This window comes from Phyllobates terribilis, unplaced genomic scaffold (genome assembly GCF_046119375.1).
Source record: "Phyllobates terribilis strain yellow unplaced genomic scaffold, ASM4611937v1 Scaffold_12__6_contigs__length_324123572, whole genome shotgun sequence".
Classification (NCBI taxonomy): Eukaryota; Metazoa; Chordata; class Amphibia; order Anura; family Dendrobatidae; genus Phyllobates; species Phyllobates terribilis.
Window position 1 is genome coordinate 251,348,398 of NW_027362772.1, and position 18,191 is coordinate 251,366,588.

Here is an 18,191-nt window from a genome sequence, read left to right on the forward strand (position 1 = left end):
TTCATGACACACAGATTCCTTTATTTCTTCAGAAGCAGAATAAAACAGATGACTTTGGTGCACAAATGTTATCTATAGAAAATAGGTTGTTATTAACCGATGTATAAAAATAAATTACACGCATCTAAGTGATGATCGCCATCACGTCCACATTTCCCTCCAATTACCCAACCAACCCCATTGGGTCTAATGATCTGCGTACAAATGTAGCAGAGCTGAGCGCATTCTTTTGGAAAGAAGCTGTGTGCTCCTTGCATTGTGGCTACTGCATTAATCTGTATTTTACATAGGACTACAGATAAACCTACAGCACCTGCATTGGACCCATTTATTATACGGTGCTGCCAAATACTGCTCCATGCAATATCTAAAAGGAACAGATGGCCATGAATCCAATGACAAAACCAGCTCGGCTACATCTGCCCATCAAACACATATTGTATCAAATGATAAAGACACAGACCCAACTACAATAATACAAGACCATACACATAAAAACACAATGCAAAGGACATGTTTCTGATTTTTTTTTTTTTTTTTAAATACTAAAAACTCACCATCTACCATCAAATTTGTATCTGTCGACATGAACATAATACAGGTATTAAAAAAATAATAATTGATCAACAAAGTGAAATCATGATGGTTCTGAAGGCGTTTTCTTGAGTATTGCATTGGCATCAATGACTTTTGCTTCTTAATCTAGGGCCATGTACGTGCTGCAAAATAACACGTAGAGGGTTTATCTCCTCATCAGTAACTTGCTTAGTCACACGACCTGGATGACATGTTTTTTCTTTTTTTAAAGAAGTGTACGGAAAAAAAAATAATTAAGTTCACCAAACCTTAAAAAAAAAAAACAAGAAAAAAAAAACAAAACTATATATGTACTGTAATTACTGCCAAAACAAATTACAAAAATATCTGACCCCTTTTGTGCCCTCTGTTCACTGCCAATTGAGCCCTGACCTGAAGATATATTTCCTATCTCCCTAACAAACCGAGCAGCCTGATCTATCAGGCCATGACTGTTAGGTCAGTATGGATGCTTGGGATAGATTACCTAATGCCTCGCTTGCTACGTCTAAAGGGGGATATACACCATTATACCCCACCTACCATCTCTACTTGAAGAACCCTCCCTTATTTACAGAGAATTTTACTACGTAGATGACAGTTGGTGCTCGTAAAGTTCTATGGAGAATATGTAGCAGACTGTCTTCCTCTTGCGCCTCCATCGAAATTTAAAGGGAATCTGTCAGCAGTTTTTTGCTATTTAATCTGAAAGCAGCATGATGTAGGGGCTGAGATCCTGATTCCAGGGATGTATCGCTTACTAGGCTGTATGTTTTAGTTTCAATACAATTAGTGTTTTATCAGGAGATTATCACTACAGGACTAGGTGTCCAGCTAACCAGTGTAACCCCGCCCCCTCAGCTTGCTGGCAATGCACAGTGTACACAGGAAGTGGCCAATCCAGTGGTGTGGGCGGGGTTATACACAGCTCTGCATTCAGAGCTCTGCAGCAGAGAAAACAGGGATTATATCAAAACTGCTCCAAGCAGCCCAGTAAGTGATACATCGCTGGAATCAGGCTCTCTGCCCCTATATCATGCTGATCTCAGATTACATAGCAAAAACACAGCGACGGATTCCCTTTAAAAGCACAAACTGCCATTTCCTCTCAGTAATGGGAAAGTCTGTATTCACTTAATAGAGATTTTACCCATAAATTGAGAGTGAATGATCAGTCCAGGAGGAGAAAGAAGAAGATTCCTCTGATGAGATATATTACAGTTTCTTATTTTCATGTGTACTATTGATTTATGAAATAAAAATGAAAATGTCTCTTTAGTTGGGGTCAGGGCTGTGGATCTCATGCAGACACATCACTGCCATGTGAACAGCTTGATCGGTCACTCCCATGACCTCATATACCTTCGTTGTCTCTCCCTTGTGTGGACTCTGACCCTTCAAAGTTATTGAAAGAGGCTTTTAAGAGACAGAATAATTGTTAAAAAGGAAACATTCAACTGAATACCCACAAGGGACGGCTTAAAAAAACATGGATACTGATTATATACGTTGAACATTATTGACAGATAAGCCTTCGAGAGAACATACGTGGATGGAAACCATGTACAATATAAGAAACTTTCCATATAGTTTGTCACTCTTTTGGGTCCACAACTCCTATACAGACTTGTGTCTCCATGGTTACAGACTACAAACTTTGTAGTCAGACCCAAAAAAAAGTGATATTCTAATCTGTCTGCTACAAACATTCAGCATGTGATCAAGAAGTAGGGGACAGATTGTAGTCTGCACCCACGAAGACATGTAGATATACATGTACAATAGCGGCAGACACAAAACAATCAATTTTCAAACAGGCGGACAAACTTTTTAAGTAAAAAAAAATCAACCAATTAGATAAAATGCCAAAAGCAAGAATAAAGATAAAACAACTTGCTTCTAAATTTGGTTAAATGCTGAGGTCATAGTAGATTTGAGCAAATTAAAGAGAATCTGTGAGCAGGTTTTTGCAATGTAATTTGAGAGCAGTATGATGTAGGGGCAGAGACCCTGATTCCAGCGAAGTGTAACTTATTGGGCTGCTTGCTGTAGTTTTGATAGAATCACTGTTTTCTTTACTGTAGCAGTGCTTAGAATGCTGAGCTCCGTATAACCTCGCCCACACCTCTGATTGGCAGCTTCCTGTGTACACTGTTAGTAAGCTGCCAATCAGTGCTGGGGGCGGGGTTAGTTGGACTGGTCTGCACGTGAGACTTAGTCCTGCAGTGATAATCTCCTGCTGATAAAACACAGATTGTATTGAAACTACAACACCCAGCCTAATATAACTGATACATTGCTGGAATCAGGGTCTCAGCCCCTACATCTTGCTGCTATTACAGAGCCGTAGGTATTCGGCAGCATTATAGGATTATCTCTTTTTATACAGCATCTCGATGGCGCATGCAACAATTATTTTTCTATCCCAAAGTTGTAGTTGGGGGTATAAAGAGAGGTACAGCGCAGCCCCAAAGTCGACGAATATCCTATTTCAGCTCGGTTCAGTTGGAGTATATAGGGCTGTAATAGGGTCCTGCTATATTTATGGAAAAAGCTTCTACCTCTCTATTGATCGGCTTATAACTTAGCGCTGTCGTCAAGTGTGCTGGGGAGGGAAAATAAAAATAATAAAATAAAGTATAATTTAATTTTAATTACATATACAGCATTTAATCGTGCATTCAGAATGAAAAATTTTGCGTTTTTTTTTTTTTTTTTTCCTAGATACCATTGACGAAGCATAGACATGGAAGAACGTACATGGATGAAAACAATTAAAGACAGAATGTATATAAATAGGTAAATTTTCATAGAAACGAAAGATCTATAATATAATACACTTTACACGGACGGATCACCATTTACCATGATCAAGTCCTCCCTTTTTATTTTTGTGTCGCCGCATAATTATTGACATCTGCGAAGAGCGCCCCTTGCAGGTGATTTAAGTTGGTTTATGAACAGGATGAAGGACAATCACCTAAGCAAATAAAAGCCGTAACCTATGTGCAAAATTCTGCCGTGAAGATCGCAAATGGTGGGGGAGGGGCAAAAGGCGACGGCCCCCCATGCAATACTGCACACTAAGAATACACAGGAAGAGTAGCAGCAAAACTGGTGTAAGTCCTCCCATTAAACTAGAGGAAAAGGTCTTCATCCACACAATGACTTTCTCCAGCTAAGGGGTCAGAAACGATCTTCTGGTTGACCTGGGAAGACAGCTTAAAACTCCTCGTGAACGTTGCGGGCGTAGTCCATCAGTTTGCTGCCGGTGAAGTATTCACTGTATTTCAGGATTTCTTCTAGACCTAAATGATAATCTTGGTTTTCGTCCGCCACAGCAATCATCTGTTTGGCTTCGTTTAGTGCGTTGTACTCATTCATGGGGTCCATGTATTCCTGAAAAAAAAAAACACGCAAATCACATTAAGTAAAACTTCATTCCATAAATAGATAATCTCATCTATTTGCTTGGAGTATCCCTTTAAACCAGTTATGTGACTGATCTAGGTCTGGCTGTTGTAACCGGCTGCAATCTGCCGCTATTGTGAAGTCACACCCTTTTTTAGGGGGAAGTAAATGAATGGTCGACCAAATTATATGTGGTTAAACCAAGTCCCCCAGTGGGTGGAGTGACATAAAAGAGCCTACCCACGTAAGGCACAACTGATCTAGGTCTGGCTGTTGTAACCGGCTGCAATCTGCCGCTATTGTGAAGTCACACCCTTTTTTAGGGGGAAGTAAATGAACGGTCAACCAAATTATGTGGTTAAACCTAATGCCCCAGTGGGTGTAGCGACCTAAAGGAGCCTACCCACGTAAAGGCACTAAAAGACCATATGGAAAATGACTAAAAATAGAGTTCTTTAAAAGCAATCGCCATATTTAAAAGGCATCCACCCCTATAATGGCAAGAACAATATGTCACAAACATTATACATATAAAAAAAAAACTTACATTTTAATAGTCTTTGCTTTTGTAAGAAAAAAAAAAGAATACATCACTCCCACCCAAAAAACAAATAAAATTAAAATTATATTATATATGTGCACACACATACATTATATATTTTTTATACCATCCACATATGTGTGGAGAGAGATTATATATATATATATACACACACACACACACACTGCTCAAAAAAATAAAGGGAGCACTCAAATAACATATCCTAGATCTGAATGAATGAAATATTCTCATTGAATACTTTGTTCTGTACAAAGTTGAATGTGCTGACCACAAAATCACACAAAAATCATCAATGAAAATCAAATTTATTAACCAATGGAGGCCTGGATTTGGAGTCACCCCCAAAATTAAAGTGGAAAAACACACTACAGGGTGATCCAACTTTGATGTAATGTCCTTAAAACAAGTCAAAATGAGGCTCAGTATTGTGTGTGGCCTCCACGTGCCTGTATGACCTCCCTACAACGCCTGGGCATGCTCCTGATGAGGTTGCGGATGGTCTCCTGTGGGATCTCCTCCCAAACCTGGACTAAAGCATCCGCCAACTCCTGGACAGTCTGTGGTGCAATATATATACACAAGCAATCAATCCTCTCCAGGTCGTAGTCGAACGTAACGAACACCGTTGCTGCCAGAGATGGATATGCGCGTCTCATCGCTCCATAAAACATTTCTCCATTGTTCAATTGTCCATTTAGACTGTTCTTTGGCCACTGCAGAAGTTTCTGATGCTGTGAGGCAATAAAAAATGGCTTTTTAAGTGGTATTCTGGCTCTTAACCCCGCGTTTACCAGTCGTCGTCGAACGGTCCGATCGGACGCTGTCACTCCGGTGTTGACAAGCTCCTTGTTGATGTCACCAGCAGTTGATTTCCTGTTATTAGGGCGATTCTAACAATTCTCCTATCAGTCTGAGGATTTGTAGTCTTCTTCCGTCCTCTACCTGGTTTATTCTTTATTGAACCAGTCTCTTTAAACCGCTTACACACTTTGAGAACGCTGGCCGGTGAGATCCCTTTTCCAATTCGTGCTGCAACTTCCCGGTAACTGTACCCTTCTTCTCTTAAAGTAACAGCTTTGGCCCTCTTCTTAGGTGACCACTCCTGTCTAATACTGCTGGCACAATATTGGTCTTAAACCACACCCAGGTCACTATAAACATAGAATATATATCGCAGAAGAGGGCGTGTGCTTAAGTATGTCAGTGAAAACTTTCATTAAATATTGGTGATGGTAAAAAACTGCCGGTGCTGCAAATATTAGGAGGCATTTGTATTACTGGACCAAAACAGATGGAAACCACAAAAAGGTGATTTTTGAAGACAAGACCGATGGTTTTCAGTTTCCAGTAAACGCCCTGTCACTGTCCCTCTAGGAAATGAAACTACATTGCTGCAGCAACTGGCACGTAAAAGCGCCAGCGTCTCGAGAGTTAATGATTTAGGGGTTCTCCAGGATTTTAGAAAAAAATGCAAATCTAACATGAGAACCACACACGCTGACAAGTCATTATATGGTCACAAGTCATTATATCACCATGTCAGGCATCAGTGGTATAAGCAGAGTGAAGGTGCAGTGTTTCGCAGGGTCTGCTCCTGCTGGGGCCATAGATCCATTCACCATCAGGGCAGCTGTATGTAAGGGGTACAGGACCCGGCCAGCTCTCAAGTTTCAGCCCCGCAGTTGATGGAGCATGCAGGATGGCTCTACATTACATTAGTGGCATTCCTGTCCAGAATAGTTCTGAAGTGACTGTAAAACCGTAATACCGCAAGCAACCTGTGGACAACTGTGGCGCTGTTTTTCTACTCCTGTATGACGTCATGAACTCTCATTGCTCACGCTGGATGCAGATGGTTGGATTTCTAAGAACATGCCGCCATTTCTTTACTTACCTCCAGCTCTTCCATGGTGACAATGCCATCGTGGTTGGCATCGATCACTTCTTCAAACTCTTTCTTTCGGTCTCGGACCCATTCGTCATCGATATCCTGCGCCTGCTTGTTCTCTACTGTGCCCATGGGAAGAGAGATGAACTCCGACAAAGTCAGCTTCTTGTCACCATCCTGGTCTGTGTAGGAGACAGAACAGCAATAGTTCTTTTATTATCAGACCACATCTTAAAGGGGTTCTACAGGAAGAGAAAAGCATGTCTGCCTTCTTACAATAACGGCGCCACCCTCATTCACCTCAATGGAGCTGAGCAGACACGACCCGATGACCGGATAGGTGCCGTTTCTGGAAGTAGCAACAGTTTTCTATTTCCAGTAGTATAACGACAGATTAAAAGTGCTTCTCTACACAAGAAAATTAGTATGACTAAAGGGGTATCCCCATCTCCAAGATCCTATCCCCAATATGCAGTAGGTGTAATAATAATATTAGGAAATACCTCTAATTATAAATGTAGTATAGTTCTTCTGATTCGCTATGTCGCTTACATGTTCAGGGCATTGCAGTAGCTTAGGTATCCATAGTTACGACCACTCATATAGTGACAGTTAGTTAGCTGTTAGAGGTTGTAACCATGGACACCTAAACTAATGCGATGCCTTGCACATGGAATAAGCAACATAGCAAATCAGAAGAACTATTCTACATTTCTAATTGGAGGTATTTGCTAATATTATCATTATTGCACCTACAACATATTGGGATAGGATCATGGTGATGGGAATACCCATTTAAATCATACATATTTGCTTGTGTAGAGAAGCACTTAATGTCTCGGAGCAGAAGTTTGTGCTCCAGAGCTGCTCATCCCTTTGTTATTACGAACAGAAAGTTGCTTACCCTAAAAGTAAAAATATATACCTTAATATAAAAAAAAAATAAAATAAATAAAAAAATAATAATAATAATAATAATAATAATAATAATAATAATAATAATAAATATATATATAAATATATATATATATATATATATATATATATATATATATATATATATATATATATATATATATATATATATATATATATATATATATAATAGGAATTTACTAAACTGCCCAGTGTTACTTATATGGAGTGCCAATAAATAAATAAAAAAAATGCTAAGCACTTTGTGGCTCCTGGCAGTCGGTCGGTCATCTGCTCATCAGAAGTTGATATACTGATCTATGCTGGGAAAACCCTTTAAGCAAAATGTATGTGTCACCGTGAGAAGTGACTTTTCCACATACAGTCCTGGAATTCCCTCACTAATGACACAACATGGGACAGATGACAAGTAACATGACCGCAGTCATCCTTCTGTGATGCCCTTGTTTTTCCCCAAATTACACCCCCCTCCCCATCTGCATCTGTCAATCAAGTGACAACACTTCCGGTCACATCTTCAAAAAGACCCAACTGTGGTGGTCACCGAATAATCCAGGTAGGAGCCTAGTAGAGATCAGTTCGGGACAGCGCCACTTATGAAGCAGTTATGGAAGAGGACTCCTAGTTCTAGAGTAAGTTGGGAGGAGGAGTGCTAGCCATTAGTATTTTTAGTAAAAAATTTAAGATTTTTTTTTTTTTTTTTTTAATCTTATTACTAGCAAAAATTGCCACTAAAGCACATCTTTTAAACAGTAACTTTTATTTATTCAATTATTTTTTAGTTGTAAAGTGCTGCAGAATATGTTGGCCCTATATAAATAAAATTATTATTAATTTTCTTATTAATTATTGATCAGCGTTTGTGAAGTAATGAATTTTTAGTAATATCATCCATTATTTTGCTTCCTTCTCTCCTAATCACCATGCTGGAAGGGCTGTTGTAACTGTCTAGTTCATGCACCTTTAGAAGCTGCTTTGAACTGCTGCTCAGCTAGAATCGGTACTCCATCACTATTTACAAACATTTCCCTGTGAGCTTCTCTGCTCCTTTACCCCGATCCTCAGACAGCATGAGTGTGTTTGTAAACATTGTCGAGTACAGATTCTTGCAAGAGCAGCAGGTCAAAGCATCTTCTAAAAGAGCATGAAGTAGGACGTTAATACAGCACTGTTATGGTGTTGAGGGGAAGCAAATATGGTAATATATATTACACCAAAGGCTGATTGATAATGCAATATACAAGAAGTTAGAATTTTGTTTTTTTTTTCCCATTATGGTCATTTTTATATAGGGAATGCAGTTTTGGGATGCTCCACCTCTAGCAACAGTGGAAATTATTTTTTATTGTCATATTTTGCACATTGTGCCACCTCCCCCAAGATAGATTCATTATAGGAAATTAAGGTTACAAAAAAAAAAAAAAGCTAAATAATTTTCTTCTATTACAGATTTCCCCTGTTACTGAGGCTAACTTATACCTAAGTTACAAGGGAAATACAACCTTCTTATGGACTGTAGAGCTGATCTGGGTCTGCTAGGATGCAAGATATCTAGAATTGTGGCTTTGTGCTTGCTAACTTCATAAAAATGCAAATAAATATTTTACCAAATGTACCAATAAAATCTGTATGCATTGTCAAATAGACCTCAAGAGGCAAGTGTACTTACTTTGAAAATTAATTTAGCTGGAGAAGACATTTAGAAAGTTTTCTGCAGTTATATGCAGACCAGTCCAATGCATAAAGACGGTGGGCAGCCAGCCAGTAGTTAGATGACTGGTTAGCACTCCAGACACGCTAGCCAGTCCAAGTGAGTTTCTCTTTTTGCCATAAATACATTGTGCATGCCTATTTCTATTCTTGCAGTGCAAGAATAAAAGTAGGGCACAATGATACTACACATCACATAAGCTGTACCCTTCACCCCCCAAAAGATGAACCATCTCCGCCTCTACAAAAAAAAAAACTAACACTCTGCATTCGTAACCGCATCACTATGAGCAGAGCCGTGCGGTAAGACGATTCTGACTAATCCGTACCTGTCCTGAAGAAGGTAGGCACGTGTGGTGAGCCACATTTTCCAGTCTCTGTTGCCTGCAGAGTCACATACATGACGCTCGTACATGTATGAAACAGAAATACGCAGCAAACATTAAAAGATCTTAAGGGGTTTTCCATCTAAGTAGTTTTATATGGCAGGACAGATAAGTATGCCTTAGGGTATGAGCACACGATGCAGAAATGAAGCAGAAAATTTCTGCATCATTTCTGCATCTCCCTGGCAGAAAAAACACATGCAGATTGTGCATGCGTTTTTCCTGCGGAATACATGCGGATTCACATGCGTTTCCGCATGTGGATTGACAAGCGCTTTCCAGGTGATTTTAGCATCACTTGGAAAGTGCTTGAAAACTAGGTCACACTATATAAATCCATGCAAAAGGCATGGATTTATATAGTGTGACCCGACAGAGTGTATATACTTACCTCCGATGGCCCACGCTGTCCTGCTCAATCCGTTCTCCCTCGCCGGCAACTTTGAATTGAAAGACCTGCCGACGTCAGCGTCACGTGACCAGTCACATGACTCTGATGTCAGCGCAGGTCATTCAACTCACTGCCAAGTGCTGGGAACCAAGCAGGAGCGCTGCACGGGCCGACAGATGGTAAGTATACATTTATTTTTTATTTTATTCTTGTTTTACAGCTTTTTTAATGGTACCTGGGTGTGGATGAGACTCTCCTCTCCTCCACACCCGGGTACCATCCGCACATTAGAACGCGCCAATAACGCAAGTACAGATGCAGTCTTGTGGAATTGGCGCGTTCTAATGCAAGTCAATGGCGGCGAAAACGCGTTTACGCAAAATTAATTGACATGCTGCGGATTTTTGAGCGCAGCGTTTACGCTGCGGAAAAATCCGCATCATGGGCACAGCACATGCGGATTTCAATTGGGGAACATTGCTGCCCTTCTACCATGCGTTTTTAATGCGTTTCCGCAACTGCAAAAACGCCGCGGAAACGCATTAAATACGCATCGTGTGAACTCAGCCTTACAGTAGGGGAAAGAATATCAAATCAGGAGACTTTATACCTTTTTTTTTTTTTTTTTTTTTTTTTTAAGTTTCCGGATTCTCTCCCCTACGTCTCCACCTTCAGGAGTAATCCAGGGGGACTGGGATAGGCTAGTTCTAGGGACCTGGTTAGCACCCAAAGTCTATATCTATATATTTATAGACTTAGGGTGCTAACCGGGTCCCTAGAACTAGTCTATCCCTGACCCCTGGATTACTCCTGAAGGTGGAGACGCCGGATTCTCGTTCCTTCCTATGCTCCTATATCTACCCTGATCTGTCCTCTCTCCCACCCATGGTAGTGGGAGGCTGTTTAGGAACACACTAACCAGACAAACCAGGGAAGATGGACCGAGAGCAATAAAAATACCAACCATACAAAATACACACACGAAAAAACAACATAGTGGGACACAGGGGAGGTAAAGGAAGGAGAAACCAAATAGGAGAGGATGAGGAAGTGCACACAAACAAAACTCCAAGCAACAATCTCCTGACAAATCTCCAAAGGCCACCTCCAACCACGAACTACACCTTCAACTCCAGGACCAGGCAGTAAGAACTAACACTGGCAATCCCTAAGTGCCAGAGGCGACCATATTTAGCAGAGGGGAGTGGCCAACATTGAACAGCTGAGACAATTCAAGTAGGAAAACTCCAGGAGCTTCAACACAACAGATTAACCCTTGCACTGCTAGCAAGGAAAAAACCTGCACTGTCTAATAAGATGGTATAGCACTTCTAACCAGTGCAGGAGTTTGTGAAACCAAATGCCGCGGTCTTCTGGACCCTCTCTATCGAGGTATCCCCGTGACAGATAGGCACTGTATACTCAATTACATCTTCACTGAAAACAGGGGCCAGGACTCTTAATTCAAAAGGATCGTTGTAGATCCTAGTGACTGGTTTTCCAATATTCATGCTTCTATGGGGCTGTAAATTACACTTAAAAGGAACCAGACAGCGGATTCATGTTCCCCAAACCGGGGCAGCAGGAATCAGACACCAGCTCTATTATTGCAGCAGAGTATATTATACTCCGCATATTCAGGAAAAACATACTTTGAGCAGCCGACCGGCCCCCAAGCACCTTGGATGACTTATTCGAGGTAAGACCACACTGGCTTGTATGAGCCACGGTGGAGTAGATCTGATCAGTCCATGTGTTCATAGCCCGTGTAATATAATGGCCGCTGCGAGTTACAGCGGCTGCTGACTGCAACCACAGATCATATATTAGATGTATCATTGCACAGGCTGAGCGACAGCTGAATATATATACCTCTTGTACACCATATAATTGTTCACAAATTATTCATATATAGTCATGTACTCACCTAGGTCACGAATGATCTCTTTCACCATGAACTTGAGCATCCCCCGGCTGTGTTCTGGGTGCAGGAAAGACAGGAACTCCTCTTCGTTCAGGAAATGGTCAGCTGGTGGGTTGTCAGCTTGAAACCAGCGGTCTTTTAGGTTTTCTAATACTTCCTGTGCTGTAAGAAATGAAAAAAATTATATAGCCACTTTAGATGTTCACACATTAGATAAAATGCCATAAAAAATGATTAGTGGGGTGTTTAGACTCTTCCGACAACAGAGGTTGGGTAAATCAATGATCGGGCATGCTGGCTTCAACCTATCGAATCCTTTAGGCACCGCTGTAGGGTTTCTGGTAGCAAGTTGTGTATGTGTGTATCTCTCTCTATATAGATATAGATATAGAAAAAACAGGCAGCACTACAAAAATTTGAAGTTAAATATTTTCCTTCCCTTGGCTGGTGTTCCCAGTTTGGGACCAAGGCCTCAGTCTGCCCTTATACACAGAGGTCAACTTTGAGACTTAGTGCCCACAATGCAGAAATGAAGCAGAAATTTTCCTGAGCATTTCTGCATCTCCTTGGCAGAAAAACGCATGCGGTTTTTACATGCGTTTTTGCATGCGTATTTGCCATGTGTTTTTCCAACACATTGTATAGGCAAACACGCATGCAGAAACGTACAAGAATTGGTCATGTCCGTAAGAAAAAAGGAGATTTTTGTGTACTCACCGTAAAATCTCTTTCTCTTAGCCTCTAATTGGGGGACACAGGACCATGGGTGTTATGCTGCTGTCCACTAGGAGGCGACACTATGCATAATCTGAAAAAGATTAAGCGTGGCTCCTCCTCTGCAGTGTACACCCCTGGACGGATCAGCCTTCTCCAGTTTTGTGCAAAAGCATTAGGAGGAACGTAACATGGATAACATAACCATTAACCATGCCTATAAGAAGGCAACTATGTACGAGCTCAAACAATATGAGAACTCAACATAATAACGGCCCGGAACGGTGTCCTCCAATTAGAGGCTAAGAGAAAGAGATTTTACGGCGAGTACACAAAAATCTCCTTTACTCTGTCGCCTCATTGAGGGACACAGGACCATGGGACGTCCCAAAGCAGTCCCTGGGTGGAAAGCAATGGACAAATATTGTGTAGACGGGTCCCTACAATTGGGGCACTGCCGCCTGCAGGATACATCTACCCAGGCTCGCGTCTGCTCAGGATTGGGTATGAACCCTGTAGTGTTTGGTAAACGTGTGTAGGCTAGTCCAGGTGGCGGCCTTACACACTTGTTGTACCGAGGCCTGGTGCCGAATGGCCCAGGAGGCCCCTACCGCACATGTAGAGTGTGCCGTAATACCTGCTGGAAGAGGAGAATTTTTGAGGCGGTAGGCCTCTTGTATGGTGGATTTGATCCACCTGGCAAGGGTAGCTTTGGAAGCTGGTATACCCTTGCGGCCGCCTTCCAGAAGAAGGAAAAGAGAATCAGACTTCTGGAAGGGCGCAGTCCTAGACACATAGATACGTAATGCCCTGACAAGGTCAAGCGTATGCAGAGCCTTCTGTATTCTATGAACCGGGACCGGACAGAGGGATGGCAGTGAAATTTCCTCATTGAGGTGGAAGTTGGACACAACCTTCAGAAGGAAGTATGGGGCCTACAGAGAACTAACTTGTCCTGGTAAAAATCCAGGAAGGGTCGTCTGCAGGAGAATGCTGTCAGTTCAGACACCCTGCGTAGCGAGGTGACTGCCACAAAGAAAACCATTTTCTGGGATAGAAGGCGGAGTGGGACTTCCCTAAGGGGTTCAAAAGGTGTTTCCTGCAATGCAGTCAGCACCAGGTTGAGGTCCCAAGTTTCTAGTGGTCGTCTGTAGTGGGAAACCAATCGGGAAAACCCCTGAAGAAATGTCCTTACTTACGGCTTGTTAGCAATGCACCTCTGAAAAAGCACTGAGAGAGCTGACACCTGGCTCTTAAGAGAAACCCAAGTACCCTGGGGAAGGAATAAGGGAGTGTGGTCTGGCCACGATGTTCGCACCAGGTAAAGAAAGCTTTCCAGGTACGGAAATAAATCTTAGCAGAGGTTGGCTTCCGTGCCCTGATCATGGTTCCAATGACGACCGGCGAGAAGCCTGACTGGGTTAAAACCCAGGTCTCAATGGCCACGCCATCAAATTGAGGGTCCCCGAGTTCTGGTGGTAGAACGGGCCTTGTGACAGAAGATCCGGGCAGTCTGGGAGACGCCAGAGGACGTCTGCTGTGAGCTGTATGATGTCGGCGTACCATGTATGTCTGGGCCAGTCCGGTGCGATTAGGATGGTTGGAACTCCCTCTTGCTTGATCTTCCTCACCACTCTGGATATCAGGGGGAGAGGTGGAAAAATGTACAGGAGCTGGAACTGGGTCCAGTCCTGAACCAGTGCGTCCGCTCCTAGCGCCCGCGGGTCGTGTGTTCTGGCCATGAAGTTGGAGACCTTAGCATTGAAGTGGCATGCCATTAGGTCCACGTCCGAAGACCCCCAGTGATGGCAGATCTAGCGAAAAACTTCGGGATGGAGAGACCACTCTCCCGAGTCCATTCCTTGCCGGCTGAGGAAGTTGCTTCCCAGTTGTCCACACCCGGAATGTGGACCGCAGAGAGAACCGAACTTGTGTCTTCCGCCAAGTGGAGAAGGTGTGTCACTTCTCGCATCACCTGGGCACTGCGGGTTCCCCCTTGGTGATTCACATATGCCACAGCCGTGGCATTGTCCGACTGTACTCTGATGTGAGAGGCTGCCAGTAAGTGATGGAAGGCTCTCAACGCCAGGAGGATGGCACGAATCTCCAAGATGTTGATGGGCATGGTCGCTTCCGCTGGGGACCACTTGCCCTGTGCTCTGTGGTGTAGGTGTACCGCACCCCAACCTGTCAGGCTTGCGTCGGTGGTCAGAACCTTCCATTGACCCGTGAGAAAGGATTTCCCCTTTGTTAGTGAGGTTGGCTTGAGCCACCAGTGCAGGGACCTCCTGGTTGACAACGTCAGCTGGAACTCCCTGTCGAGAGAAAAAGGGTTCCTGTCCCATGACTTGAGGATGGCTAGTTGGAGAGGCCTGAGGTGAAGCTGGGCAAATGGGACCGCTTCTATTGCCGCCACCCTCCTGCCAAGTACTCTCATGGCAAACCGGAGAGATCGAGGGGGTTTGCTGAGGAGGGTGCGAACTCCTAGATGGAGAGGCAGTGCCTCATCCTTGGGAAGGAGCACTAGACCCCTGAAGGTGTTGAATAACATTCCCAGGAAGGTCAGAGACTGACTCGGGGTTGGTGATGACTTTTGTAGGTTGACTAACCAGCCCAGACGACTCAGAGTGTCGATTGTGATTGAGACGCTGAGGTTGCAGTCCTTGAAGGTGGGAGCCTTGATAAGGAGATCGTCCAGGTATGGAACGACTACTATGCCTCTGGAGTGCAGGACGTCCATGGTGGCTGCCATGACTTTGGTAAACCCTCTGGGAGCCGCGGCAAGTCCGAACGGGAGAGCCACGAACTGGTAGTGGTCCTGGTCGATTGCGAACCTGAGAAATCTCAGATGGGCGGGTGCAATTGGTATATGCAGGTATGCGTCTTGTATGTCTCTGGAGGCGAGAAATTCTCCCTTCTCCATGGACGCAATGATGGACCGAAGGGACTCCATGCGGAAGTGATGTACCCATACATATTTGTTGAGCTGTTTTAGGTCCAATATGGGCCGTACGCCACCTCCTTTCTTGGGGACTACGAATACATTTTGAGTAGAACCCTCGGAAGCGCTCGGCCGCGGGGACCGGTACTATGACTCCTGCTTGAAGAAGCGAGGAGACCGCTTGGTGGAAGGCATGAGCCTTGGCTGGCGGTTTTGGGGGAACACAAAGAAAGAGTCTGTTTGGTGGGTTGGAAGTGAACTCTATCTTGTATCCCGAAGACACTAGTTCCCTGACCCACCTGTCTTCTGTAATAGGCAGCCAGACTTGATGAAAGAGCAAAAGACGTCTGCCTACAGGTGGGGTGTCTTCCGGAGTCCGCGAGTCATGATGAGGAAGAAATCTGAGATTTTCCTCCTTTGGACTTTGACTGGCCTGCTCTTGACTGCCAGGTCTTGTCTGACTTTTGCGACGACCGCGAGTTGTCCCTGCGTGGGGCACGGTTGCTATTTTGTGTTAGTCGCGAGACGGACCAGCCCGAAGAGTTCCGAAAGGATCGGAATAGAGTTTGGTTACGCTTCTTTTAAGTGTGTTTGGGCTTCACTTGGGGGAGAGAGGTACTCTTACCCCCGGTGGCGTTGGATATCATCGTGTCCAACTGTTCACCAAAGAGACAACCACTGAGGTACAGGAGGTGCGTGAGGGACTTCTTTGAGGCTGCGTCTGCTTTAAATTCCCGCAGCCAGAGGATACACCGAATCGTGATGGCGTTTGAAACTATCCCTGCTGCACCCCTTGCAGAATCCAGAGCTGCATGAAACATGTAATCTGCTACAACTGCTATTTGAACCGCTTGGTCCGACAGCTCAGGAGCAGATACTTGGAGGCCAGCTTGTAAATTTTTGGCCCAAGCTAGGATGGCCTGCGCAGCCCAAACTGAAGCGAACGCTGGAGCCAGGGAGGCCCCTGCGGCCTCGAAAGTTGAACGAGCCATGCGTTCCACCTGCCGGTCTGCTGCGTCCCTAAGGGTTGAGATATCTGGCAGTGAAAGGAGTGACTGTGCTGCTAGTCTAGAGACTGGGGGATCCACTTCAGGTGGATCTGTCCATTGTTTGGTGACCTCCTGTGGGAAGGGGTACCGCGCCTGCAGATATTTGCGATTGGTAAACTTCTCAGGCTGTGAGAACTGCTTTTTAAGGATCGCCTTAAACTTTGGGTGGTCAAAGAAGACCTTAGGCGGCTTCTGAACTCCTTCAAAAGGAAATGATGTGTCCTGGTGACTCCGGGGGCGGATCGGAAATGTCCAGCACCGAATGGATGGATCAGATTACATCCTCAACTAGCGCTGTATTGCTAGGGGGGATTGGGATTAGGGACCCTTCAGTTTCCTTGTCTGAGTCGGAATCACAGATGTCTTCCGAATCCTGTGTATCGCTAAGCCGTCTCCTGCTGGGTGAACCGGGGCGGAGGCCTTCTCTGGTCGGGGATGGCTGTGGAGATCTGCATTGTCTGTCCCTGCCAGGGGATGGTCTAGATGACCTGGGACTATGGTGTCTCTCCCTAGAAGGGGATGACCGTGTGGTACGGGATGATGCAGATGAACGTGACCTGTGGGTCCGCTTGCGTCCTGACCTAGACGTGGATGTGCCAGTGTCGTCATGTCCCTGAGTGGAGCTCTCCGTTTGCGCTGGGTAGCGTTCATAGCCGAGGCATGACTCTGCAGAGCCTGAAGCAATGTGGAGGTGAGGTTATCTATAGACTGCGTCATAGATTGCGACATCTGAGTGGCCCATTCCGGAGTGGCATTAGATACCGAAGCATTGGCTGGGGCTTCTTGGGGCTTTGGCACAGCAGTCTGGATGCAGTCTTGGCAGTGCGGGGAGAGTATTACTGCAGGCTGTACAGAGTGCATAATAGCAGTCCTGCCTGGTTCTCTTGGACCTTGAGCCCGGCATAGTGCACAGGGGTGGCTATGCAGAGGAGCTTATAGGATTCACAGCCGAGGGAAAAAACTCCAGCTGTGATCTTACCCCACCAGTGTGCCTCTAGGTCCAGCGCCGAACATCCACAGTCCTGTGCCTCCCCGGAGACTGGCAGGCCTGGTCTGTATCTGCCAACCGGTAGCTGCAGGGTTAATTCTTTTTCCTGCAGCAGATAATGGCCGCCGGATTAAAGTTTAAGGAAGGGGGGCGGAGACCTGAAAAGGGCGGCAGTTTACTGTGAAATCGTGCCCTTTCAGTCTGGATCCGCCCCTTCTATGACACTGTAGAGTGTCATATTTGTCATCCGGGGGGCGGAGAGGGGGTGGCGGCTTTGGCTAGGCCGGAGCCGCGGTCTAAATTAGATGCCTGATGCCCAAAGGGGCTCCAGGCTGGCGCGGAAGTCCGGGAGGGGGCCGGATCTGAACTGGACCCCCCCCCCCCCCGGATTTAAAGGCAGGATAGCGGTGGGAGTATAAGCGGAAGGGGGGGCCCTGTGAAGAGTCCCTGAGGCACCATAGAGCTGGTGCTGCCGCAGAGACAGGGCGCAGGGACCTGTGCCTGTGTTGTGCCATGCCTGCCTGCACTCCCCCCGGCCCCGACAGGAGCCTGCAGCAGGGCTGGGGTCCCTGGATTCGGCTGCAGCGTGCTGGCTACTGGGAGCTGCAGAGTGCTGCCTGTACAAGCCTTAACTGAGGCGTTTCAACCTAATCCCCCCAGAGGGGGATTAGGGAGGGTGCTGCTGTCACCATCAGGGGGCTTTATCCTCGCCTCG

General features: G+C 44.9%; 1 protein-coding gene across 2 annotated transcripts in view; it reads right to left on the reverse strand.

The window, feature by feature from the left end:
- Positions 1-18,191, reverse strand: part of SDF4 (stromal cell derived factor 4) — a 56,482-nt gene continuing 38,291 nt past the window's right edge. For both annotated transcript variants that reach the window (XM_073656816.1, XM_073656817.1), the window contains exons 5-7: positions 11,788-11,946; positions 6,444-6,619; positions 1-3,975 (exon numbers count right to left, since the gene is read on the reverse strand). In XM_073656816.1, coding sequence (XP_073512917.1) covers positions 3,799-3,975; positions 6,444-6,619; positions 11,788-11,946 — 512 coding nt within the window. In that variant the 3' untranslated portion in view covers positions 1-3,798. The remainder of the gene's footprint in view (positions 3,976-6,443; positions 6,620-11,787; positions 11,947-18,191) is intronic.